The 27059-nt window shown below is 39.7% G+C and overlaps 2 protein-coding genes across 3 annotated transcripts; one reads left to right on the forward strand and one right to left on the reverse strand.

Annotated features, from left to right (window-relative positions):
• Nucleotides 1-2945: 2945 nt before the first annotated feature.
• On the forward strand, nt 2946-11108 carry clec11a (C-type lectin domain containing 11A). 2 transcript variants are annotated; one of them, XM_022215507.2, is made up of 5 exons: nt 2960-3559; nt 4639-4753; nt 4983-5090; nt 5329-5412; nt 9527-11108. In XM_022215507.2, exons 1-5 carry the CDS (start codon nt 3467-3469, stop codon nt 9937-9939), a joined length of 813 nt encoding a protein of 270 aa, XP_022071199.1. In that variant the 5' UTR covers nt 2960-3466; the 3' UTR covers nt 9940-11108. The 2 variants fall into 2 exon arrangements, with proteins under 2 accessions (XP_051816748.1, XP_022071199.1); XM_051960788.1 differs by lacking the exon at nt 4639-4753 and having other exon boundaries at nt 2946-3559.
• Nucleotides 11109-11880: 772 nt separating this feature from the next.
• On the reverse strand, nt 11881-24515 carry selenol (selenoprotein L). The gene is given in 10 exon segments (XM_022215508.2): nt 11881-12865; nt 14207-14344; nt 14903-15025; nt 18413-18527; nt 18685-18748; nt 18751-18811; nt 20506-20551; nt 23349-23402; nt 23493-23571; nt 24328-24515. Coding segments are annotated over 10 exon segments (900 nt in total). The 5' UTR covers nt 24434-24515; the 3' UTR covers nt 11881-12751.
• Between the last annotated feature and the right edge of the window lie 2544 nt (nt 24516-27059).

Raw genomic sequence — 27059 nt, forward strand, 5'->3', positions numbered from 1 at the left:
TTTGGTTGTGGCAATTCTCAGGATGGATCTGAGGTGTTCATCAGTTAACTGGGATCTGTGGTGTGCTTTGTTGATGTTCATCACGTTAAACGTCTGCTCACACACGTAGGTAGATCCGAACAACACCAGCATCCTCTGTGCCATCTTCCGAACATTTGGAAACTTGGCTTCACTTTGTGAAGCGTAAAAGTCATTCAGTTTAAGGGAGCTGAACTTCTCCTTTAAGACCGAGTCACTTTGAAGATCGATCAGTTCCAACTGCAACTCCTAAGGTGCTGTTTCTGGGTCTTGTGACAAGGGACATGATACCAGCTGAAGTGTCTTGTCAATTTTTTCAAAATCAGAGAACCTACGGCAGAATTCTCCGTGTAGGTCGTCTAGTGATTCCTTATATTTCATCACATGTTGACAGGCCTCTGTCAGCGTCGCCAGTGTAGGGAAATGAGCAAAGGATTTTTTTGACATTTTTCTTGAGAATAAAGTCAGTTTGGCTTTGAAGGCTGTCACATTTGTGTACATTTCGTGCACAAATTGATCTTTCCCTTGCAGCTTCACGTTCAGCTCATTCATGTGTGTCAGTATGTCCATGGCAAAAGCAAAATCACAGCCAATCTCTGTTGCGCAGCTCAGGAAAATCATTGGTTTTCCCGATTAACTCCAAAAATGAGCTAATCTCGCCTTTGAGCTCCCACACTCGCTGACATACTTTCCCCAAACTTAACCAGTGGAGATGAAAGTGGTAAAGCAAGTCCTGGTGATCAGCATTAGTTTCTTCAAGAAACTTAATGAACTGACGATGCTGAAGCCCTCTCGCTCGCATAAAGTTAACGCGTTTTATGACTGGCTTCACGACATGATCAAGATGCAAAACAGACTCACTGAGCGCTTCCTGATGGAATAAGGAGAGTAGGAAAATCACATCCAGCTCAGGGTTTTCCTCCTTCACCTTATCCTGGATTCTGTTCAGCACCTCGACCTTTTTTCCTGTCGAGTTTCGCGATCCATCCGTGGTGACATTGGTGAGTTTCCACCACGGCAGCTTCATCCTCTGACTGACCCCAGACATCCTGTCCTACAGTCCTCTCCACGTATTTTCCCCTTCATGGATTCATGGTCAAAAATTCCTAGGTTGTCTCAAAATGTTCATTAATCCCTCTAATAAAAATTAAAAGCTGAGCAGTGTCTTTTATGTCATTACTTTCATCCAGTGCAAATGAATATAGGTGGAAGGACTCCACTTTTTCGTTCAGTGAGCTGGCTAAGTCTTTGTCATTAGTTCAACATGGCGAGTAACTGTCCTGCTGATAAACTCATTTTTTTCAAATTTGTTTTTGTTCTCAGGAGACCTGCTGTCTCTACTGTGCATTCTTTCAAAAACTCACCTTCGGAGAAAGGCTTGCTAGCCTTTGCTATTTTGAATGTTAGCAAATAACTTGCCTTCGTGCTTGACTCTTGAATCGTAGTTTGCAGAAAAAACGTATTTTGCTGAGTGTAAACTGGCTGCTAGCCTCTGAGCCGTAGCTGTCCGTTCTTGGCTGACTGGTTGCTAGCGTAGTTAGCATGCTTCCTGGAAAAGTGCTGGCTGATATTGTCTTCTTTAAAAACCGCAACGGTTTCATTGCAAATAAGACATACAGCCATTGAATGTCCTTCAGCGAAAAAATATTTAGTAGTCCAGTCCTTCTGAAACACTCGACACTCACTCGACTTTTCTTTGATCCACTCATTGTTACGGCAGGGCTCAGTGCAGTTACAAAGTGGCTTAGCCGGGCTAGACCCAGGTCTGAAGACGCAAGGGTCTAGGAACTCTCGACAGGGAGGGAGGCGGGCTAAAAGGTTGTCTTTCAAATCACTCTGCAGCAATTGGGTAGGTATACAACCAATCAGCGCAACGAATAGGCTGACATAATTCCTAGAGCACCGGAAATCAGAGGATGCGGGAGTTCGGTGAAGCCTTATTTATACAGTCAATGTTGCCAGTAAACTTCAGTGCCGTCCTTTGTTTATCTTTCCAGTTGAATTTCAGCTTCAAATCTTTAAGGGCTGTGGCCAAAGCCGAGTCGAAAGATAACTGTTTATTGTGCGCAGCCATCTTCTTGTCTATCCTTGTTTCTATGGTTGTTTCTGGTTGTTTCTGTCAGAATCGTGGCGCCTCTGTCGTCACTTAGTTACGCCCGCCTTCTGACTCTACACTTCATGGTGATTCGTCAGCGAGTTTTAGGAGAATCCAACCTCGAGGCTTACCGAGGGTAACTAGACCGACCCTGGCAGAGAATTAAATTCAATGCCGTGGGTTGTCTAGCGCGGCTAGGCTAGTTGCACAGTAGAAGAAGAGAAAATAAACCAACAAAGGTCACTTGTGTCTGGAGCGCCATCTAGTGGTGACAACAGAAACGTCGGGTACTGCAGGGGAAGGCCAAATGAATGCGGTCTTTACTGTAATTTCGTCAATTCTAATATTGACAAAATTATTTTGCGGGCCGGATTGAAAATCCCAACAGGCCATATGTGGCCCGGGGGCCGTAGTTTGCCCATGCCTGCTTTAAGCCAACAAGGACATTTCTAAAAGTGAAACAACAGTTACTGAGCATGTATGTTAAATAGTGCTGCTGCATGACCAGTGAGTTACCTCCACCTCCACATAAAGATCATTTAATACAGTTGAAGCACTGAAAAAATAAGTGGGTCTTGATTTGGGATTGTTTTGTTACATTATGCATCACTGTTATGACTCTTGTCATGACAACCTGATATCTCCAGATTAGACATTTTAGGATAAACTGGGAGACCAAAAAGCTGTGCAAAGAAAATCATTCATTACCACGTTTGGTATGGACTGATAAAACTCTCCTACATGTTAATCTGTTGTCATTATGAATATAGTTGCATTGTTAACCGAGAACAGCTGGCATTTATTTGAGGATACAGGTTTTTTTTTTTTCCAGAGTGTGAAATTCTTCTTAGTCTTTAAAAAGTCTAAAAATACCTCGTTGCAATTCTTAGAACAAGTCTGTTTTTCCTGTTTCATGAACAGTTTACAGTTTTGAGACGCATGGTTTCCACAGGACAGAGACCTGTGCAAATCCAGTGTTCACACAAAGAGTGGAAATGGGAGGTGGGAGCAAAAACAAAGAGCTTTCCTGTTGTTTGGCAAGACAGGAGAGCCGTCCTGGGCAGACGACAGGGATGTTATTCTGATTTCTTCTGTCTGATACCTGGGATTTCTGTTTTTTTTTTTTAAAGGGGTGTATACCAGCCTCCATTCACATGTCTAATGGGAGATTCCTGCTGCTTTCCTGCTGCTGTTCCAGGAGGGTCAGGAGGGAAAGAGGAGTGAAAGAGAACCAGACTGGAGAAAGAGAGAGAGAGAGAGAGAGAGAGAGAGAGAGAGAGAGAGAGAGCAACTCGGAGGTACAGAGGGAGTTTTTGCTGCTGAAGGAAAAGCAGAGTTTGTAGGAAGCAGAAAATGGGACCGGCTGCCACCTTGCTCGCTCTCCTGTATTTATGTTCTCTGGGTGTGTGTGTTCCTACAGGGACGAACAACGCTGCACCAACACAGGTCAGAACTTTGTATACTGCATGTCCAGTTACATGTTGTTTTTTTTCTTTTTGAACTACTGAAATGTGGATTCAGCTGATTTTGAACAGGAGATGTTGCTGCTACTGTTGCGTCTTGCCTTTTACTGACTATGATCCATCATGCCGGGTTGTTTGGATCAGACACCGAAACTATTCACACCGCTCTGAGTACATGTCTGTGAGTGTGCAGGACTTAAACAAGGCAGAGAACATTAAGATTTATTCTGCAACAAAATATGGCAAAAGAGTGAGTGAGGTGCAAACATTCGGTGAATGGCTCATCTACTGTAAGTGATGATGTCATGGATGGATGACAACACCAGACATGTCAGTGACTAATAGAGGATTAAGGATGACACACCCAGAGAAGCAGGTTGACCAGACAGGTTTTTCTTACACCAAGCTTAGTGTGAGAGTCAGGCTTGAAAATGAAACATACCTCTCCCTCTGTCAGCCTACAAGCCACTGAGGGAAGTGTAGTAGATAGTGATAGCTAAGATGGATAGATTTTTTGACAATCACACCAAGAGGACTTGACGTTAGAATAAGCTTTACAAGGATAAAAATGCAAAAAGGTAGGGGTTTATTTCCACTCACAAATGTACAAAAACCAACACAAGGCTGAATATTTAACTAGAATTTGACTGAGACAATTTGCCAATGCCTCAAGAATCCTGGAAGTTTGGTCAATGGACCGGGCCATCGTGTGTTTATCCACAGACCGGTGAAACTTAAAGGAAATGAACTTAGTTGAGCTCCATCTTTGTCCATAATTTTGATAGAACTGTCATTGTTGGCAAAGTGATCTGACTTCTTTCTATTGTAAGGAATTTTTAAACCTGAGCTGGTCTAAATGTGTATAAAGAGCTCCTTTAAAGAACCTGGAGTTTGATAGAGTTTTAGTGAGCTTGTTTTTAACATCTAAAGTTTATTCTATGAAGTTGTAGGGAAACTGGGTTTGTTTTATGACCTTATCTCCAGAGCCAAGAAGCTGACCAGACTTAAATTTAACACACACATTATGAGGTTTTTTTTTCTGCATGTGTGTGTGTTTGTCAGTCATCTTCGCTGAAGGTGAAGAGGGCGAGAGGCGACTATCCTGATATTCTGCCAGAACCTGAACCAGAGCCAACCAGCCCAGTATCAGACTTTGAAAACTCATACAACTATGTCTGTAGGTCATTTTTTACATGTTAAAAGTCTTGAAATACTGTCCAATTGTAGTCATATATCTGTCATATAAAAAATTACAGCCACAAGCCTTATCTCTGTTGTTGAAAGTAACGCAGTAATATTTGATATTTAGTGCAACACAGCTGCATTTGGTTGCTTTGTTTTTCCCGCTCTCATCTTTCCTCCTCCATCATACTCTGTGCTGCATTCTGTTCTGTTCCGTCCCTCAGTGTCCAGACTAGCTGGCATGGACCAGGCCATCCACAAGTTAAATGTCGGTCACTACACCCTGGATGTTAAAGTCAGCCAGCTGATGGATCGCTTGTCCAGGATGGATGGTACGACTTGACGTTTCTTCCTTTAAATCTGTTTATTACATCAGAGCTATGTTTTTAGCAATCCCACAAGTTCAGTAAGTTTCACTGCAAAATAGACAAAAGACGGTAATGATTTAATATAGGGTTTTTATTTTCCACTGCAGACCCTAAACTTAAAGAGGACTAATGAGAAAGATGCCATGCGCTGTACTTAGTTTTATATTTCCTTTTTTGTGGTTTCCCATCACTAACCTGCCAGCTAAAGTCGGGGAGCTGGAGGACAGCATCCGGGAAGTCTACCAGCACAGCAAGGACAACCGCAAGGAGATTGGAAGACTGGAAGGTATAAGTGGCACCCAATGTGACTAAATGTTTCAGTGTAGATTCTCAGTCATCCTGCTCATGGTAATCCTCTGCTACAGTTAAAGGCATTTGGAGCAGTTGTTTTGGTTTGACAAGATGGTTCACCTCTCATCCATGAGGCCTCCTCATTTCCAAATGACTGGTGAGGAATCCCAGGTATTTTTTGTCACCCCCAAATCACATGATGTGTTTCATTAACATTAGGACTCGCATGCAACAACGTATCAGTGGTTGTGAAACTGCCTGGTAGTGGTTCATGGTGCAAACACAAGGCAGAGCATAAGAGAGTAGCTCCTCAGGACAAGTCCCAGTAGTCCCCATGTGTCTAAAGGATAAGGGACAGCGATGTACACAAGACAGTAAGGCAGACAGTTAGTAAGACGAGTTAATGAAGCCATTTATGTTCAACTGGAACAGCCATCTCTAAACAGAGGAGGGTGTCTACAACATGATTCATCTGGTTCTTATAATGCAGTCCTGAAACTTCCTTCCCAGACAGTTTCACCGCCATTAATATTCTGAGTCATCGCTGACCAGGCGGTTTTAGAACTATTCACATTTAGAGATACAGGGTCATGAACACACCATGTGATTTGGTGGTGAAAAATAATTACCTGGAAGTCCCCGCAATTTCAGAAGAGGCCTATTGGATGAGAGGTGACAAGTCTTTAAGAAGAATTATGAAAGTTCAGTTGCCTTCTACTGAAGCACTTAGAATTTCTATGTTGCATTGCTTTTTTAACCCGTAAGAACCCAGACCCATTTTTCCTTATAGGACTTAATGAGTTAAGGTCAGACATAAAGCTTTACAAGGAAGAGACTGGGGCACTCAAAGTGCTTGTTACACTGGCGTTGCCATGGGTTCTTATAGGTTAAAATGATGACAGAGATAGGGGATTGTTTGAAATTGATGGTATTTCATATCAAGTGCTATACTGTGGACAAGAATACTGAAGTATTCACAATGACAGCATGCAAGTTGACCTGAGGAAGAGAAAATAAAAATTTGACCTGTGAACCTTTCTAAATAATGAGGAAAAATCAAAACATGTAAGCCATACTTTAATGGTCTCACAGCAGTATCAAGATAAATAACACTTTCAGGTCTTTCACTTCCAGTTTATCACAAAATAAATAATATGTGGTGTGTTAACAGCATTTCCTCCACTTTATATTTGATTGAAGAGGGGTTAGAAAAGCTGCAGACCAGAAGGAAATCTTTTCACTGTGTGTTACAGATGCAAGTGTAACCATGTACACAGAAAGACAGGATGAAACCCAAACGAGGCACATGATACAACATGCAGGAGCTGACTTATCCATGTTCAGTATGCAAATCAGCTTAATGCTTGTATTTAAGAGGTGTTTTGGAATTCTACTGTATGACACATGTCTGTCAGCTGCAGAGAGCTTTACAAATTAAATAATGCATGAAGGAAAATATTGAAGGGTGCCAGAGGTGCACTCAGATATTTTAAAACCAAAGAGATCATGGCTCAGCAGTGATAACTGCTTATCATCCAAATACCAGCAGCTGCTTGAGGCATGAAACCACAACATCAAGAATTAATCAAAGTTTTTGCTTCTATTCATGTTTGCAAACCCAGCAGTTTAAGATAAAACAATGTGCACTGCTTCTCTTAGCTGTGTGGCGTGTTTTAGCAAGTTTAACTGATAGTTTGTTATGACTCTATTTTGATTTTATCTTACCACTCTCATCAACCTTGTTTCCAGGGAAACAGGCAGCTGTTTTCAAAGCATCAACCTTCATAAACCCACTGTACACCTCACGATCAAGCAGCAGACACAGTTAACAACTAATTGGGGAACACAATGGAGCAATTAGCAGCTTAAGAGATGTGTATTTATCTGAGGAGCTGGTAGAGGCCAAAACAGAGCTAAAACGAGGGACTCTGAAGGAACTCTTAATTTGTTTACCGATGTGTTTGTCAAAGTTAGAGTGAGCAAAATATAAATGTTGCATGCAAATGGTCTTCTTATCTTAGTCTTTCTGTGCACAAAAAGTTTTGGAGATGGTCCACTGCAGACAACTTCTCAACCACTGAGTAAATTCATACGCTTGTCTGATTTGGCTGTAAAGTGATCAGACACTGTGACAAGTTCACAGACACTCCTTTAACCAGAGACTATTAAAGGGCAGTTAAAATACAAATTTGTACAAAAATGACATGATGTCACAGATGACGAGAGAAAGATGAAATTAGACTGCGGGCATGTCAGTGTCGTAGCCTGCATGTTCACAACTCCATCATTTGTTGTCTAATCGTTTTCGACAGATCTGGATGGTATGTGACAATGTGAATTTTTTCCCCAAAATACCCAACCACAGAAGAGGTAGAAGGGGTGTGGGAGGGTGAGGGACGGGAGAAGAGGTGTGTGGGAGACAAAGAAACATATAGCACACAATGGCATACACACGTGGACAAAATTGTTGGTACCCCTCAGTTAAAGAAGGAAAAACCCACAATTCTCACTGAAATCACTTGAAACTCACAAAAGTAACAATAAATAAAAATTTATTGAAAATTAAATAATCAAAATCAGCCATCACTTTTGAATTGTTGATTAACATAATTATTTAAAAAAAAAAAATAATGAAACAGGCCTGGACAAAAATGATGGTACCTCTATAAAAGATTGAAAACTATTTGACCAGAGTGACATGATTAACTCAGGTGTGTCATTTAATTGACATCACAGGTGTTTCCAAACTCATAATCAGTCAGTCTGCCTATTTAAAGGGAGACAAGTAGTCACCCTGCTGTTTGGTGAAAAGGTGTGTACCACACTGAACATGGACAACAGAAAGCGAAGGAGAGAATTGTCCCAGGACATCCGAAAAAAAATGATAGACAAACATCTTAAAGGTAAAGGCTATAAGACCATCTCTAAACAGCTTGAAGTTCCTGTGACAACAGTGGCTCATATTATTCAGAAGTTCAAGACCCACGGGACAGTAGCCAACCTCCCTGGACGTGGCCGCAAGAGGAAAATTGATGACAAATTGAAGAGACGGATCGTTGGAATTGTATCCAAAGAGCCCAGAGCAACCTCCAAAGAAATTAAAGGTGAACTCCAAGGCCAAGGTACATCAGTGTCAGATCGCACCATTCGTCGTTGTTTGAGCCAAAGTGGACTTCATGGGAGACGACCAAGGAGGACACCACTGCTGAAAAAAACTCATAAAAAAGCCAGACTGGAATTTGCAAAAATGCATGTTGACAAGCCACAAAGCTTCTGGGAGAATGTCCTTTGGACAGATGAGACCAAACTGGAGCTTTTTGGTAAGGCACATCAACTCTATGTTCATAGACTCAAAAACCAAGCATACGAAGAAAAGAACACTGTCCCTACGGTGAAACATGGAGGAGGCTCAGTAATGTTTTGGGGCTGCTTTGCTGCATCTGGCACAGGGTGTCTTGAAAGTGTGCAAGGTACGATGAAATCTGAAGACTATCAAGGCATTCTGGAGAGAAATGTGCTGCCTAGTGTCAGAAAGCTTGGTCTCAGTCGCAGGTCATGGGTCTTCCAACAGGACAACGATCCAAAACACACAGCCAAAAACACCCAAGAATGGCTGAGAGAAAAGCGTTGGACTATTCTAAAGTGGCCTTCTATGAGCCCAGATCTGAATCCCATTGAACATATGTGGAAGGAGCTGAAACATGCCATTTGGAGAAGACCCCCATCAAACCTGAGACAACTGGAGCTGTTTGCTCATGAGGAGTGGGCCAAAATACCTGTTGACAGCTGCAGAACGCTCATTGACAAATACAGAAATCGTTTAATTGCAGTGATTGCCTCAAAAGGTTGTGCAACAAAATATTAAGTGATGGGTACCATCATTTATGTCCAGCCCTATTTCATTAGTTTGTTTTTTAAAATGATTATGTTAATCAACAATTCAAAAGTGATGGCTGATTTTGATTATTTAATTTTTAAGACCCAGGTTTTAAGACCCAGTGAAACACTTTATTTGTCTTTGATATTAACAGCAGTGGGCACTGAGTTTAAAACTTTTCTCAATCTCAATGTTTCATAAAGGATTTGTGTTGTTTCTCTGTGTTTCTTAGGCTGTGAGAAGGGACGTCGGGTGGGATACAAATGTTATCTGGTGTACAATAGCTACGAGGATTACGCTGGAGCTTCCAGAAAGTGTCTGGAACGTGGCGGACGCATGGCGATGCCCCGCGACCGCAAAGAGCAGGAGGCCCTGGCTGAGTACGTCAAGGCCTTCTTTCAGCCGGGGAACTGGCCGGTGTGGTTGGGCATCAACGATCTGCGCTCTGAGGGCATGTACCTCTTCGATGATGGGACCAGAGTCTCATACTTCCAGTGGCGTAAACATTTCCTGTCCAGCCAGCCGGACGGAGGGAGGCGGGAGAACTGTGTGGCCATGTCGTCAGACGATGGCGACTGGTGGGACCACTACTGCGATCGGACCATGAACTATCTCTGCGAGTTTGATGACAGAGTGGCTCTTTAAAATGAACTCCTTTGCAAATATTCTTTCTCTGTCACATTACTACTGCTTTAAACTTTGATATCAGCTGTTACGTGTTAAAAGCAAAAAAGCCGTTTTATTTTCAAGTAATTTATTTCCCTTTAAAAGACACAAACACTCCCATTCAAACGCTTGGGGTCACTGAAAAATGTCAGTTTTCAATGATAACATTAATCAGAAATACAGTCTAGACATTGTTAATGTGGTAAATGACTATTCTAGCTGGAAACGACTGATTTTTAATGGAATATCTCCATAGGAGTACAGAGAAACATTTCCAGCAACCATCACTCCAGTCTTCTAATGCTACATTGCATTAGCTAATGGTGTTGAAAGGCTAATTGATGATTAGAAAACCCTTGTGCAATTATGTTAGCACATGATTAAAAGTGTGTGTTTTCATGGAAAACTTGAAATTGTGTGGGTGACACCAAACTTTTTAACAGTTGTATACCTGGGATACCTAGGAACATTTTAATATAAATATCCAGTATCACATCATTTAAGTATGCAAATAGCGTAGCATTGTTTTATTAGCATCAGTATCTTGCAGCATGGAAACATTTGTCATGAAAATATTCATGGTTTTAGGTTTTTACAGAACTGTCTCAAATGCGCACAAATTTCTGTCTTGTTATTGAGGTTCTGTGCTGAATACGTCTTTGTGTTATAAATATGATATTATCCATGCGGCTGAGGTAATATGAATGTAAGCCAGTCAGGACTCTGCTATGTTTTCATTCATGGAATTCAAAATATTTGTTTAACATTTCCAAGAAAGGAAAAATGTGAGGCTGGAGGCGCCTTCTGTAGAATCAGCACTCATCAAACATCTTGAAGATATAAATTAGTGTGTATGGGCTTTCAAGAATTAGGTAGTGGTTCTCTGTTACTTACTGATGATGTTTTAGTATGATCTGGCACAGGGTCAGACTCCTGTCAAGGTGCTGATTATCCACCATGTTTGGCCATAGCTGAACAATATTTATAGAGCTATAGTTTCACTTCCAAGTCTCCTTTCAACACCCTAAAATGATAAATGACCATGTGCAAATGTATTCGAAGATCCTACTGTATATAAAACAAAAAAGTTGTACTGAACATAGGAGGCGGAGTATTTTTTTTATTATTAAATCTTTACTAAAAGTTGACATGGATTACAGCATCATTTTCTGATCCAACAATGTTCAAGGTTAAAAGCTTTGCTTCCTCAATAGATTCAGCATTCACATCACTGTAACCCTGAGTGCTTCATTCAAAGTTAAGTGGACTTCTTTTTTTGGTTCTTGAAGATGTTTCACCTCTCTTCCTAATAGGCTTCTCTTAGTAGATTGTAGACAGTTCTCTTAACACAGAAGTGGATCTACAGCGCTACTTATATTACAGTCCTGAGATCCCTCACAGCCAGTTTCACGGTTATTTACATCTTGAGTCATGTTTCACAACTACTCAAACCTCAAGGCACATGAATCATTGGGTCACTCACAGGCTACGTGTCCTTCTGATTTGGAGGAAAGAATGAATAGGTAGAACACCAGTTAGCCAGAACTGAGGAAGAGAGTCCAGTTGCCTTTAACTGAAGCACTCAGGATCAGAAGAGCTGGGTATCTTTTGTTTTTTTAATACCAGTGCTGGTACAATACAATGAGTTTTAGTGCCAATCCCAAAATAAAACATCTGATATCTCACTTTCAGAAACACAATAGTGAACGTTTTTAATTTAGCAATGCCAGCTGAGGTCCTAAAAATATCACATTGTCTCAGTCCATGCAAATGTACATGAATTTGGAATATACTTGGCCAAACTTTGATTTAAATCAAAGAACATAATTACATATTTGACCATATACTGCAACCAGCATCTGGTACTTCATATTTGTTTTGCTGTAATCGTGAGGGATTTAAACATCAAACTGTCCCCAGTTCATGATAAATGATAGTATTTTATTTAAAGATATAAAAAGATCAGTGTACAACATAGCAGCAATTACATCTTTGTTTTCCCCACTTGAAAAATAGCCAAGCACAATTTTATCTAAAAATATATCTGCATTAAAAGATTAAAATATTTTTCTTGAACTTTTCCTTCAAAAGGAAGATAATTAGTTCAATTAAGTAGTCAGCTGTAGTATCGTATTGCTACAGCATTGGGTAATGAGGCCATTGGAACCTTTCAAAATTAAAAATGCTACCTCTTGGGACCACTAAACGTGATGCACCTTTAATGTTAAAACTGCGAAAGCAAATCAGTGTCTTTTTTAATAACATACACACACATATGTTCTACAAAATCAAGTGCTAATTAAATTCAGTTGCATTACTTCTTTAATGCTTCCATCACAACTCTGACACAACAAAGAAGAGCAGTTGTCTTTGCCTCACAGTTCAGTATCAGACACGCCTCTTCATGATGTCATGAGTGTGACACGTGACGTCATCAACGTGAGTCAAAGAGCTGCGCTTCCTTTGTTCTTGTCAGTATTGTTTTTAACCTCTTGAACCCCTGATCAACGTCTACATGCTGACATGCAGATTTCACAGCTTTTGGTCCGCACATTGATATTTTAATGCTTCCATCACGACTCTGACACAACAAAGAAGAGCAGTTGTCTTTGCCTCACAGTTCAGCATCAGTCATGCCTCTTCATGATGTCATGAATTTGAGATGTGACATCATCAACGTGAGTCAAAGAGCTGCTCTTCCTTTGTGGTGTCAGTGATGTTTTAAACCTCTTGAACCTCTGATCAATGTCCACATGCAGCTTTCACAGGTTTCGGTCCGTACGTTGATATTTTAATGCTGAGCGGCCTGCAGGATGTCTGTCACAGTTGGCCTGTCCAGAGGGGTTTTACATGTATGACAGAGAAGCACCTTCCCTGCTTCGTCTAGCAAAAAGTCTCCTCCCATCTGGAAGAAAAAAAAAAGCTCATTGAAGCTGCATTCATGTAAAGTGAAAGATGACTTCCACAGAGAATTATTGGCAGAATGTATATCTCTTTTGAGCTCTTTAGCATCTTTTTGCTAACTAGAGGAGTAAATATACTGAAGTCAGCAGCTACAAAAGTACATGTCTGGGTTGTTAAACCTAAAGCATCACTGTCTTGTTAGTTCAATCTAGTAACTAGGTTGATGGAGATGACTGAAGGTTTGTTTGTCGCAGATTAGACGAGATACAACATGAATGGTAAAGTGTTCATATGAGGTGAACAGGTAATTCTTGCATTTTCTTTGATTTGCAACAATCGCGATTAAGGGCTTCAAATGGTTTGTGCACCATCTACGTATACTGAGTTGATCAATAAAGCTCTGACTACATCAGATTTGAAAGGTGGTGCTAATTATATTCACTAGTGTTGACTCAGACTAAATAACATAATCCTGTGGCTTGTCTGGACAACCACTATCCACTACTGTTCAAAAGTTTGGAGTCACTTTGAAATGTCCTTATTTTTGTTTAAAAACAGCTGTTTTTTTTGTGACTCCAAGCTTTTAAACAGTAGTGCATGTTTATTTGAAGGAATTTTCAACTAGGTTCATAATTCTGTTTTAACTAGAACAAGACTACTACATTCACCTTAACATGCCATACTATCTGTTATTGTTTTCGAATGATAAAATGGAGAAAGACAATTTTGCAGGCCAGTGTTATTGGTGAAAAAAAGTTCCAGACAAGTTTGGTCATTATGTTTATCCAGGAGGAAAATTATTCTGATTACAAAAACTACAATCTGAGACAGACCACCAATCTGAATGCTGAGTTTTCAAGGTATACTGTGATTAACTGGTAAACTCACTAGTAACTCAGCAATCTTACATAACACAAATTTACAAGGGTGAACACACGTAACACTTACCTTGGACTTACAAATAAAAAGAGATACAGAATAAGCTCAGTGTTTACATGATTGTCTTAATATCCAAATCAATGTTGCTTCATAACTTTCTGACGAAGGCAATGCTTTGTTTGTAACTTGTCTTCCCTGCCCCCCAGTGGCCAAAAAATATTGTAGATTTAAACTGCTCAAACCAAGAATTTGGGAAGTTTTCTGCTACTTTACATCATGGCTTTGGTGGTGCATATACCCAGCAAACCTGAGGTCCATGTAGTATTCAAGGAACAATGTGCAAATACAAAAAGGGGGCTGCCTGCAAAGGTCAATCCAGCTCTGCATTATTTCCTTGGTTTTCAGGCCACTACATCAGCGCATACTCACTGTCAAAATGTTTTGCTGTTTTGTCCATTTGTACCTGATAGATGTCTTCGAGCAGACGAGGAGGGATGTCAGGGAAGTCTCTGTTGACAACTCCGAACTCCGAGTACTGTAGCAGGATGCTGAACTTCATCACTTTGGCGTACGACGAGCCGAGGCCAAACATCCTGTAGACCTGCAGCAGGGAAAAATATATTTGTCCACTATTTACTCCAGAAGTCTATTTTGACAGATTTATACAGCCTGCATCACACATTTAAAAAACCCCAACAAAACAGCAGCACATCAGATTCTTTATACACACATGTATCACCACTGATGATTGCTGCTGTGATGTGGAAATGCTCCTGTGGCTTCTGCCTTCATTTTTTGGTTGTTTCCATTTCACATTTTCTAACATCTGGTGGTTGGATTTTCAGAACGAATGGTTTGGAGGCTCAGCTTGCGGGGCCTTTATGACACTTCATCAGACAGCTGCTCAATAAATCCTTTGGTTCCCTCTGCTTTGTTGTGCTTAGTCACAGTCATTTCTAGATTCCATATATTCCATTGCAGCCTGTTTTATTTATATGCACCTGCTATTACATAAAGACAGTATAATACAGTATACAAATGCAGGCTGACTCTATTACATCAGATTCATATTACAAAGGTTAGTTATACAGAATTCCCTTATTATGTAATTCAATTGAAGATTTTTATTGAAAATTTTTGATTGAAAATACATCCCAACCTTTCTCGGTCGATCCAGCACCGTATTCGAGGTAGATCCAGTTTGGTCCAACCACACCTTAATTGCCTCCATGCTGGCGAAAGACACCACCAAGACCCGCACTGACCGAGCCTCTAGAAGAGCCTGCAGAGCAACAGAATGACAGAAAGTTAAACGGATTACAAGCCAGCCAAAGAATTCCCTTTTGCTTCTCTTGAAGAGTCACATTTTTGTTCTACTGCCAGTAATTTATTTATATGGAAGCAAATGAGCTGTTCCTGCAAGACGAAGTGAAGACAGCCACTTTGGAAAAAATGTTGGAACCCTCTGTAGCCAGAAAAAGCTTCAAAGTGTCCACACAGTTAAAGGAATACTTCAGCATTTTGGGAATTAAAGATTTACCTTCTTGCTGAGCGAAGACTAATACAGGTCATTCCGCCTCAGTTTACCAAATACCCCATGCCTGATCATCTTAAATTTGACATTTTTTTAAAAGTGGTGAATATTGATTGAGTTGATCATGTATAAAGAGTTCAGTTGGCAAAAAAAGGTTGTTTGCAACTTGTGACAAACATCCAGCAACATTCTATGAAAATTAAGAAGCTAGCCACCAATGTGTTTACCACTGGTTAGCCACCACAGTTTGCCAGTAGTGCTGAACTTAAACTTCTGCTAACAGGTTTTCCATGAGTTACAATCGCATCAGTTTATGTCTGGGAAAAAAGTTTCTAGCATGGTATTCTTGTAATACTAGTCTGTTTTTCTCTGCAGTAACTTGGGGCCATTTTAGTGCCAAACCTTAGACCATGTTGCAACAACAGGAACCGCCTGTCTAGAACCTCTTTCAAGGCCATTTTGGGTACCAACTCTTGGATAGATGATTTTTCTGGCCGACAGCTGCAGTTAACCTTTGACAGTGTTGCAGCATATTTGCAGTAAGGGGATATTTTACAGCAGACTTCCGGCTAACTTTGGAAAACATACAGCTGCTTGCAACAAGTCTATCATTAATCCCCATTTTATGTAGTTCTTACGATAGTAAGATTGCTTGTCTTGGTACTTTGCCAGTGGTCTCGGCTGTGAGTTTGAACCTGACTGTCTGCTGTTCTCCCCGTTGCAATGTTGGTTTCCTTTGGGTTCTCCCGTGGTCCAAAGACATACAGGGTAGATTAAATGAGGATTTTAAAGTGAGGGTAACTACAACTGTCAGCAAGAAATCTAATATCTTTGTTGGGATCCATCAACTACACTCAATGTACAAGACCAGAAAAATATATTTCTTGTAATACAGGTGCAAAACTACTTTTTACTAGTGTTATTTGTATGACTGTTGTAATTTTATTTAGCTACTTATCTTCTCTTTTTAATATTGAATGAAATGTAGCTTTTAGGATGATAACTAAGTGACACATTTGGCAAATGTTTGTGTCTTGGTAACACTGTCTGGACGTAAACTTCCTCTCGTCTTTTTGTTCAACTAAAAGCGATGTGCACTAGCCAGCTAGCTTGAATTATTCACTAGCGTAAGCTCAGCATCCCTGCAAATGTGACATTGTTTTAATGCCTAATTTAAACATCAGGGAAATGTAGTTTGGGTAAAAATTAAAATAGCTCTAATTTGTCCTGGGTCCATCAGTTGTGAGTACAACAAAAAACAGTTACTGGTATGCATTAGTAACAGGTTGTATTGATTAAAATCACATGTGAGGCAACATTCCCCCTTTTTCAAGATTCTGCATTTTTTCTTATAACACAATTATAGTCCGATATGATTTAATCATTATCTAAATGTGATGACTTGAGCATACTTCTAGTACTGTGGGAACATAAGACATTTTTGTACTCGGCCCAGATAGACGACATTTAAATGTATCGCTTTCTGAAAAGCACAGACACAAATGGACAACAGGCATGGTAGAGTGAAATGCTTAACGGCATGTAAGACAGTAAGTGAAAAGAAACTAGGTTAAAGTAGCGAGGCCTGCGAGTCTGTTATGTTCACAACTGTGGTCAAACACACAGAGGTCATTGATCTATGAAAAGCGAGTTTTTTTTGAGGAAGGAGGGATCTCTGCTGTCATGCACAACTACATTTTGTAATAATCATAATATAACATAAAACCCATTTGGTCTGTCCCACTACAGGAAGAAAAAAAAAGTTTTCAGTTTTCCTGTTATTTTTAAGTGGCATATCAAGTCAATTGTTCCATAGCTGGAGACTACTCGGCCATTTCCTGGTTATTACTTTTTAACAAGCTGCTAGTAGTGTTCATAATAAATGTCTACTTTGTGGAACACACTGGATACACTCTCCAAACAGATCAAAATCAAGTGCTGAGCAGATTATTGCTTTTATTTCAACATTCTCTTTGGGCCATTTTTATGCCTTTATTTCATAGTTGCTGTGAAAAGAGGCAGGAACTGGAAGGATGTGCAGTAGTGCAATGACATGAAGGAGATAGCCCAAACCAGAGACTCACTGCTCAGGACATTTGCACCCATGTTATTTTTTATTTTATTTAACCAGGTCGGTCCCGTTGAGATACACTGACCTCTTTTCCAAGGGAAGCCTGGCCAAGACAACAGCCAGAGGAACATTAAAAGTGCAACAATTAAAAGCAAACAACACCAACTCATTCAACAAAATAAATAAAATACATGCTTGGATAAAACACAGGATTAAGAATTTACATTAAAACAAGTGTGAGAATTAGCTGCTGCAAGAGCCTTCGTACGTTTTTTAAAATTTCCAATAGTGATGAGATCCTTCAGATCTAGTGTCTTCTGCCGAGAGTTCCAGGCAGCAGGTGCAGAGTACTTAAAACAGTGTTTCCCTAATTCAGAATGCACCTTTGGCACGTTTAACAAGTATAAATCATTGGAACGTAAATCGTAATTGCTGTGGGTTCTAGAAATATAGTCACATAAATAATGTGTACCAGTGGATGCATCGTCAAAGAGGGCCATTCAACTTGAGCATATAAGGTGCAATGGTGAGTGAGGGCTCTACAACCTGTGATGAACTTTAAGGCACCATGATACACAGAGTCCAAAGACTGCAAACAATTCGCTGAGGCATTCATATATAAAAGGTCGCCGTAATCAAGCACAGGGAGAAAAGTGCCAGAAACCAACTTTTTTCTGGCAGCAAAAGAAAAACAATTTATGTGATGAAAGAAGAATCAGGTTCAGGTTTCCATGTAGTATGCCCCCTAACCACTTGTCTATGGGGTCGCCCCCTTCGAGCAGAGAATTGATTTATCACCACATTTATTAACATTGTGTCTTTTATCCGTTATCCATTACTGACTGAAATTAAACGTGTTTTTAAAGTGGCCATTGTAAAGAAATAGCCAAGGACTTAAGGACCAGTAGACCTCACACACAATTCAGTAATGCAAACCGCTTTTGCTAATTATTTTGTTAATTATTACATAATGTACTGGTTTGTAAAAATTTATATGTTTAAGCAACAGGGTCAAAAACTGCTGTACTAAAACATTAGTAGCATCAGACTGAAGGAACACTGACCTGACTCTTCTCCAGCTCGGCCAAGTGGTCTCGTCACGGTAGTCATCCAACATGTCTGATGAGAACCAGCAGCAGCTTCTGACCCTTACTCAGGTACTGACCCAGAGTCACGCTCCTTTAAACACACAACAGCGACACAACAAACTCGGATTTACTGAAATACTGACACAGTTTGCCAATCTCTGAGTAGCGACCAGATCAAACAGCCCTTCAAACTAGCAGAACTGGTGTGTATCGCTTGTTCAAATGCCGGGGATGATGTGTGAACGTACTCTCCACTCCTTGCATCTGTGAACGCAATATCAGGGCTCAGGCTGTCTCCTTTTTTGCTACTGGCAGCTGCTCCTGTGAAGTCTGCAGGTCTTTGTCCACACTCTCCAGGAAGGAGTCCCACTCACTCTGTAAATACAAGCAGCTCAGAATAAACCATCTCTGTCTCAAGAAGATCAGTCATAATCTTGGGTGCAGACACAGAAAAACAATCTCTGGAAAATTTGAAAATCTTTTATATTAAAAAAAAAAAAACATACTTTAGTGGGTTAATGTTAATTTGATACTGCTGCTACTAAACTAATGAGAAGAAAGCATAATTTTTCCAATCTGGGTATCAGCCAACAGTAATTTTGTGTTTCCAGTTAAGCTGTTAATTATTTTCCCAAAAGCAATTAGAAGTCCAGGGAATAAAACATTATAACATAATAAATAAAATGCCCTTCATACAAAGATATCAATCGGAGAGTGGTATAAAATGGTGAGCAGCGGCACATCCATAAACGTTTCACTACTTCAGCACTAGTTTTGACCAAACTGTACTTTTATAATGCTTTCTATAAACCAAGCCAACATACACACCTCCATATAAACACACAGAACTATTTCTGCTTTGTAAAGCATTTATTATGTGGATTTAGTTTCTCTTCCCTCCAGATAAATACTGCACTTATTTGTTGACAATATATTTACTGGGTTTCTCAGTGACTGCAGTCCTGTTTCCATGACACATTTTCATGCACATTTTGACGTTTAACAGTAGAAAAAGTTCATGGAAACGTCAAAATAAGTCAATGAGCTTCCTGAGAGAAGAAACACCTTTTCATAATAAGACGTAGTGAACATCCAGTTTTGTCTTCAGACAGAATTAAGCGTTTCTGATTCCTGCCGATAGAAAACAATCATCACAACTTGACAGATTTAAAACCATTCCTGAACATTTTTCTCCAGTTTTCTCTCACAGTTGGAATAAGTTTTGTTTGTTTCTTCTTCTTTGAGGATTTTTTTAGGAGTTGGCAAACAGCTGGTTTAAGTTTGCTTCTTCTTCTTCTGTGTTTATTCCAGTCATGTATCCTACAGCGCCACCTTCTGATGACTATTTATCCAAAGCCTTAATGGTGAAATGAAGAGATTTATATACAGTAAATTCTCTATGTGGAGTTAAACTTGAGACTTTTGATGGCAAAATAAATCTAATCAATACCAATTTTACCATCATATTTGACAGATAAATTAAAAAAAAAGTATGCATGATTGAAAATCACCAGGGACCACGTGACCCTCAGTTTATTATACGTTTAACAATGAGTTCTCTTGATATAACTGATTAAGCTGATAAATGTAGCCTTGGTACAAAGGGGAATGTGAACTGATTAGCCACTGAAAACAGTTAATCATTAAAAGTTGCACTGATTGATCAGCTTTTCTATCACAGTTTTCAGTTGTTACCTGAGCAAAGATGTAAAAATGCTGGATTCTACAACGTTGTCTTAGGCCAATATTTTACTGATTCGACACTGATCAACACACAAAACGAGAAAAGAAATCAGCAGAAAAGACAAAATAAATGACGACTTCATTACATTCTGAGGCCTTTATTTAAGTAAACTGATCTCAATCTTTTTAAACTAAATTGTCTTAAGATCAAGACCTGATTTTTTTTTTTGTAACATTTAAAACAGAATACGTACAGTTTAGTCTTGCCTGATCAGAAGGCAAGATTTACTACATTTATGAGGTGAATGTTAGGGCTTAATTTTAAAAAGCTAAATGACAAAAAAAATATGAAAACATTTAAAAGGAATAAAACCACAAATACACACCTCCAGCTGCATGAGCTCCTCGACCTGGTCTCTGACTCCTTCATGGCTGAGAAAACACAGACATTATGTGATACAGAGATCTTCATACCCGTCTTATGCTTTTTCATTTGTAAGAAAACAGTGATCCACATACACTGTTTAATGTTGGCATTCTTCAGTATTTTCACCCTGCTCAGTACCAACCAATATATTTGTTAGTTGATAGTCATAGATCTCAGATTCCACCAACTCCACCTCTGTTCTAAGTGGCATCTTCATGGAAAGTTACTCATGAGTTTTTAGTGAGATAAAGTCCAGTGAGATTACTACACAATGACCCCATTATTTTAGCTTTTCAATCAAATTTTAACAAAAGTTTGTTTTAGGGCCGCACTTTAAAGAAGATGCTTTTTTCCCTAATAACTATGCAGGGCGTCCCTAAAGTCTTGACACAGAGGCACAAATACATATTTTCAAGAAATGACAATTTGAACAACATTCTGTTTAATTAATAATATATTTACCTTCATATACATTTGATAAAGAATAAAATATACACTACCATTCAACAGTTTGGGGTCACTCAGACAATTTCATATTTTCCATGAAAACTCACTTTTATTCATGTGCTAACATAATTGCACAATGGTTTTCTAATCATCAATCAGCCTTTCAACACATTTAGCTAACACAATGTAGCATTAGAACACAGAAGTGATGGTTGCTGGAAATGTTCCTCTGTACCCCTATGTAGATATTTCATTAAAAATAAAAAAATTGGCCGTTTCCAGCTACAATAGTCATTTACCACATTAGCAATGTCTAGACTGTATTTCTGATTAATTTAATGTTATCTTCATTGAAAAAAAAAATTCAATACTAAGGACTTTTAGCCTAGCCGCGCTAGACCCAGCTCTGAAGACGCAAGGGTCTAGTTACCCTCGGTAAGCCTCGAGGTTGGATGCTCCTAAAACTGGCCGACGAATCACCATGAAGTGTAGAGTCAGAAGGCGGGCGTAACTAAGTGACGACAGAGGCGCAACGATTCTGACAGAAACAACCGGAAACAACTAGCCGAGCTGCGCTAGACAACCCACGGCAACAAATTTAATTCTCTGCCAGGGTCGACAACAAAAACGACAACAGTCGTTGAGCTCCATTAGCACAGACTCTGAATAATCTTTCTGTTAACATGTCTGTAATATACTTGAGCTTCACCCATTGACTGTATAAATAAAGCTTCACCGAACTACCGCATCCTCTGATTTCCGGTGCTCTAGGAACTACGTCAGCCTATTCGTTGCACTGATTGGTTGTATACCTACCCAACTGCCGCAGAATGATTTGAAAGACAACCTTTTAGCCCGCCTCCCTCCCTGTTGAGAGTTCCTAGACCCGTGTGTCTTCAGACCTGGGTCTAGCGCGGCTAGGCTAAAGGACTTTTCTAAGTGACCCCGAACTTTTGAATAGCAGTGTATATTTAATAAAATAGTCATATTTAATCTATGGTGGCAAAAAAAATGGGATGTCCCATGTCCGAGATTTTAGAAGCACCCAGTACAAAGAATATTTCTACTAGACTTTAAATTACTGGCTTATTCAGCGTTGCGCCCCTTTTCTGCCATACATTCACTACTTAAGTCCAGCCCACCACTTCATAACTAACTCAGTGTTTATTCATTTTGTCTGCACCACACTTACCACCTGCCTCTACTTGTCCACAAAGCATCTCTAGTGTAAAACTACACTATCTTTCAAAAGTTTGGGGTCACCCAGACAAATTAATGTTTTCCATGAAAGCTCGCTTTTATTCATGTGCTAACAAAATTGCACAAGGGTTCTCTAATCATCAATTAGCCTTTCAACACCATTAGCTAACACAATGTAGCATTAGAATACAGGAGTGATAGTTGCTGGAAATGTTCCACTGTTCCCCTATGTAGATATTCCATAAAAAAAAAAAAATCTGCCGTTTCCAACTAGAATAGTGATTTATCACATTAATATTTCTGATTCATTTAATGTTACCTTCATTGAAAAAAAACCTGCTTTTCTCTTAAAAATAAGGACATGTCTAAATGACCCCAAACTTTGAAACAGCAGTGTATTAAATCTGGATTATGTATGCTGTTCCTGTTATGCCAGTTACTTCGTTTCTGTGCTTGCCATTCTGAAGTAAATGGTTAAATCTTACATAGTGTCCTGTCTGAATTATTTAAGATGTTACATGGTCAGATTTCTTGGAATTCATACAAGCCTCTCTACATAGTGCTAATTACAGTAGAATTATGAGACAATGTGTAAAAGTTGTGATGACAACTATAAAACTGAAAGCTTCACCTCTAATTGTGGGGCATAATATGTCTGATTTATTCGCCTAAGACACTTGTGAAACCTTTTGCATCAGCTGTGTTGTGTGTTAAGTAGAGTATACATACAGTTGAGGTTGACTTAAATGTCAAAACAAGAAGAGTAAGAAGTTAGTGGATGGTATGACCTAACTTTAGGGTTATGGGAATGATGGAGGAAGATTGATATCATCTGTCTCTCCACATTTAATGAGGGATCCCACAACATAAAAGCTTAATAAATTACTATGCGACTCAATAAGCCGCAGGGAATGAGGACACATGCAGAAACTTGAAAGACAACACCCATAATAAGTAATTACCAGCTTATTTTCTACTCCGCCTGCATGCCAATGTCTATAGGATATGTCATTGTTCACTGTCACTGAAAATCTGATACGATGACAGGTAATCTACGGATTCAGTATTTTTTTTTTCCCACCGTTCTCCCAATGCAACAATCCCCACAAAGATGTGAAGCTGCTGTTTGATTACCATCGACTACATTGTACTTACTGGTAGAACTTCTTCCAAATGGCCTCTGCTTCAGACTTCGTCTTCACTCCAAGGCTGTCCAACAACAGCAGATTGGTTAAGTTTGATAAACTATAGCTGAAAACACACAGAAATGCATTTCTTTTTGAGAGCCCTCTAACTCACCTTCTGTAGAGGTCTCCACCGGCCGAGATCAGGCCAAACAAAGTGGAGATCTTATGAGGGACTAAGTTCTCCAGGGAGACTGTGTGAGAACAAAGAGCCCCAGTTATTGGTCCAGCCAATTTGTGCAATGTCATTATGTTGGCAGTAAGCATGACAGGGATTACATTACACCCCCTTCATGCCAATGGGGCCTTTCAATCTAGTGACTTGATCTCACTAATTTGCGTGAACAATGCTTTAGATGCATGTTTGCGGCCAAGTTATGAAATATTCCAGAACAGACCTGTGAATGTTTGCTGTAGAAAATCATGAACCAGAAGGATGAACTAAAAGAACAGAGTTTTTTTTTTTACCCTTAATCTAGCCTTTTATCCAACATGCAGAAAACGTAACTCCAGACTCTATTTAAATTCATTGCTTTTTATCGTCCTCAGCAGAATGAAAACAAAAACATAACTGCACAACAAAACTAAATATAATTTCTGAATGAAAGTTATCTCTTCTTTAATTCGGCGTACAAAATATTGCGGTTAATTGTATGGCTCATCTGGTTTTCCCTCCAGTCTTCTTCCATGTAAAACGCACTGAAGCCGCATCCAACACTGCGCTATCAAACAGTACTAAAGTTTAAATTTCATCACAGTTGGTGCTAGCTTGTATCTCCTGAATCTTGTGTATGCCGAATTACTCAAAAGACCAAAACATATTCACAACACATGGAAATTATTATCTAAGCGGTGTCTACCTTGTTTGGTAACAAAACATCTAAAAATGTTCACATTTCCAATGAGGTCCGTCACTTGACGTACATCCCTGCTTGTAAGATCAGGCCTACCTGCTGCATCCTCTTTGGCTTTCTGCAAGAGAACTCTGTTTACGTTGACCAGCAGAGTGAGACAACTTGTTAAAGTCTCCTCTGACACAGTCACATCCTCAGCCATGTTCGCCGGCTCCAATCACAGCTGCTCTGACAAGTGATAGTGCACCCATGTGGAGCTAAGTACATCCTGACCACGTGACTCAGTCATGTGGTTCCTGAGGGCGCATTTGTGAATACCTAGTGGTGAACAGGAGGACTTAGAAGAGAAAATTTCAGTATGATGAATGGACTAAGGGACATTTTAACGTACTATCAATGTAATAAATTTACATTGCATTCAAAACATGATCACCTTAAACCACGAAGTTTAAGGTGCTGACAAATGAAGGTAGTGGGCAAAAACAATAGTATGTGTCTGCAGAGCCAGAGGCTGCACCAGGAGAGCTGTACACTTCAAACGTCACACATTTAGAGTACTTTTTATACAGTACCACCTCCCGCAATAGATGATCACTACAGTGCACTACTCCTGGTTTAAATGCACAACTTTGACAGCTGCCAAGACCCAACCATAGGGTCAGCTGGGTGTAATAAGAACAGCCAGTTGCCATCGGTTTAGGTAAAGCAATTTATTGCTAAGTGACAAATTTGACATAAAAGGTCAAACAAAGAAAAATATGACTGCTGGACATTGCTAAATCATAGACTACAATAAAACCAAAGTCTAACAGAATTCTTAAACCAGCTAAACAAAAGCAGAACTAAACTCCTTATTCAAATTTAGGCACAGTAGCAACACCCACCACAAACAGCAGAAAGTAATGCAAACAACTGCACATAATTAACCAAATAAAACCGGTGCTTCAGAAAAAGAACACATTTCCTAACAAGACACAACATGGAAGACTCAAGTCACATGTAACTTTTCACCAAATTAGCAGCTGCTAACAGAAGCTTAATTTTCATTTAGCCACCCCTTAGTGGCTGCAGAACTTACAGACCACACAGACACAAGAGGCACCAGATTGACCTGGTCACATTAAAACTCAGTCGCCCTGACTGAGAGTTTGGGTGCAGATTTATATCCAGGTGTGGTGACGGTTGGGATCTTGTGGGAGGAAGAGTTGTGGTGGTGGACCAATCTGACGGTTGAGGTGGGGTGGCGAACCGTGGCTGACAGCAGGTGTGGAGCTCCAGACCAATCACTCCTGATGACTGCCAGGTGGGCTCTGGAGCTCAGTCGTCAGCCAGCTGTGATCAGTACAGTCTCCACAAGCCATTCCAACACACAGAGGCTCTACGAAGTCCATTACCAACCACATGACTAGCAAAGGACGTCACTCAAAATATACTTAGAATTAAAAATGTTTATTCAAGGAGCATTTCCTCTGTTTGCCTACAGAGCCGAAGGCTGCACTTGTCATTTATACAATAACATAATTTGTTCGTTAAGACTGTAATGTGGACAAATTGTGTAATTATCAGGTAAAATAATAATGAAATCATGGCCTTTCTGGTGTCTAGATTTCAAACAAGACAATTTGAAATATTGGAAAGAGGCAATGCACAAATGCAACTCTGGAGACATATAAATTTAGATTTATTTTACACAGTAATGTTGAATAAAAATAAAAGCTGAACACACAGACAAAAGTAAATAACTTCTCCTTAATGTTCTCCTGTCTTTCCTGCACTGCATTATTATATTTTATATGTTTGTGATTTAAATTCTGCAGAGCTGACGGCTTTTCCATGAAGCTTTGTTTGTGTAAGTCGACAGAGAAAACGTAAAAGGTTGCTATGTCAGTGTTAAAGGTCTTTTTTATGGTGTCTAGTCGTTTATTTACTGTGGGTGTTGCAATGGAGGATGCTTCTCATGAGGAACAGATGGGTAGACGGTAAAGCCATGTTTAACTCTTCCAAGTTGACTACAATATGTAAATGCAGGCTCAAAAATGGATATGTATTTCTTTGTTGTAGGGGGTTCCAATTTTTGACTGAACAGAGAGGGGTAGATGGTTCCATTCGGCAAGATATTGCAGATCAAGACAAAGCTTCTTTTTATCATCACCAAACCACTTGTTGCTAACCATCTTAGGAAGCGTTTCTTCCAAAAGTACAGGAGAAGAAGCATATGATGTACAGTATGATACCGATTTGAGGTGTATGCATTGATATGTTTTGACTCCACTCTGTCATGCCAGCTTGTTACTTGCTTCTTCATAACAGTCCGCTGGTTCTCCATGGGGTTTGAGGAGGCCAGTCTAAGATCTTAATTTTAGCCTTATTTTTCACTTTCTTTCCAACTTTTGATGACTTTTCACTGACCGCAAAACAGTCCCAAAGCATAATACTGCCACCACCATGCTTGACGGTAGGCTTGGTATTCTTGGGGTTAAAGGCCTCATCTTTCTTGCTCTAAACAAATTTCTGGACATTGTAGCCAAATAGTTTTGTTTTATCCAACCACTGAATTTTCCTCAAGAAGGCTTTCTCTTTGTCCATGTGATTAGCAGCAAATGTCAGTCAAAGGTTGGCAATCCAGTCTGCCAAGGATGCAAGGTCACTACAATGCTGAGTCATCTCGCCAAGACAGCTTACATGTCCATGTTGTTAATGAATAATTCTGCATTCTTACAGTTATTTATTATATGCTTGGCATTAAACACACACACACACACGTACACACACACACACACACATATATATATATATATATATATATATATATATATACACAGTACTTG

This window comes from Acanthochromis polyacanthus, chromosome 16 (genome assembly GCF_021347895.1).
Source record: "Acanthochromis polyacanthus isolate Apoly-LR-REF ecotype Palm Island chromosome 16, KAUST_Apoly_ChrSc, whole genome shotgun sequence".
Classification (NCBI taxonomy): Eukaryota; Metazoa; Chordata; class Actinopteri; family Pomacentridae; genus Acanthochromis; species Acanthochromis polyacanthus.

Bases quoted from the DNA above. Each gene is read 5' to 3' on its own strand.
- clec11a (XM_022215507.2), top strand. From the start codon at position 3,467: ATGGGACCGGCTGCCACCTTGCTCGCTCTCCTGTATTTATGTTCTCTG. The intron at 4,754-4,982 runs GTAGGTCATTTT...TCCGTCCCTCAG, and splicing joins AAACTCATACAACTATGTCT to TGTCCAGACTAGCTGGCATG. The intron at 5,091-5,328 runs GTACGACTTGAC...CTAACCTGCCAG, and splicing joins TCGCTTGTCCAGGATGGATG to CTAAAGTCGGGGAGCTGGAG.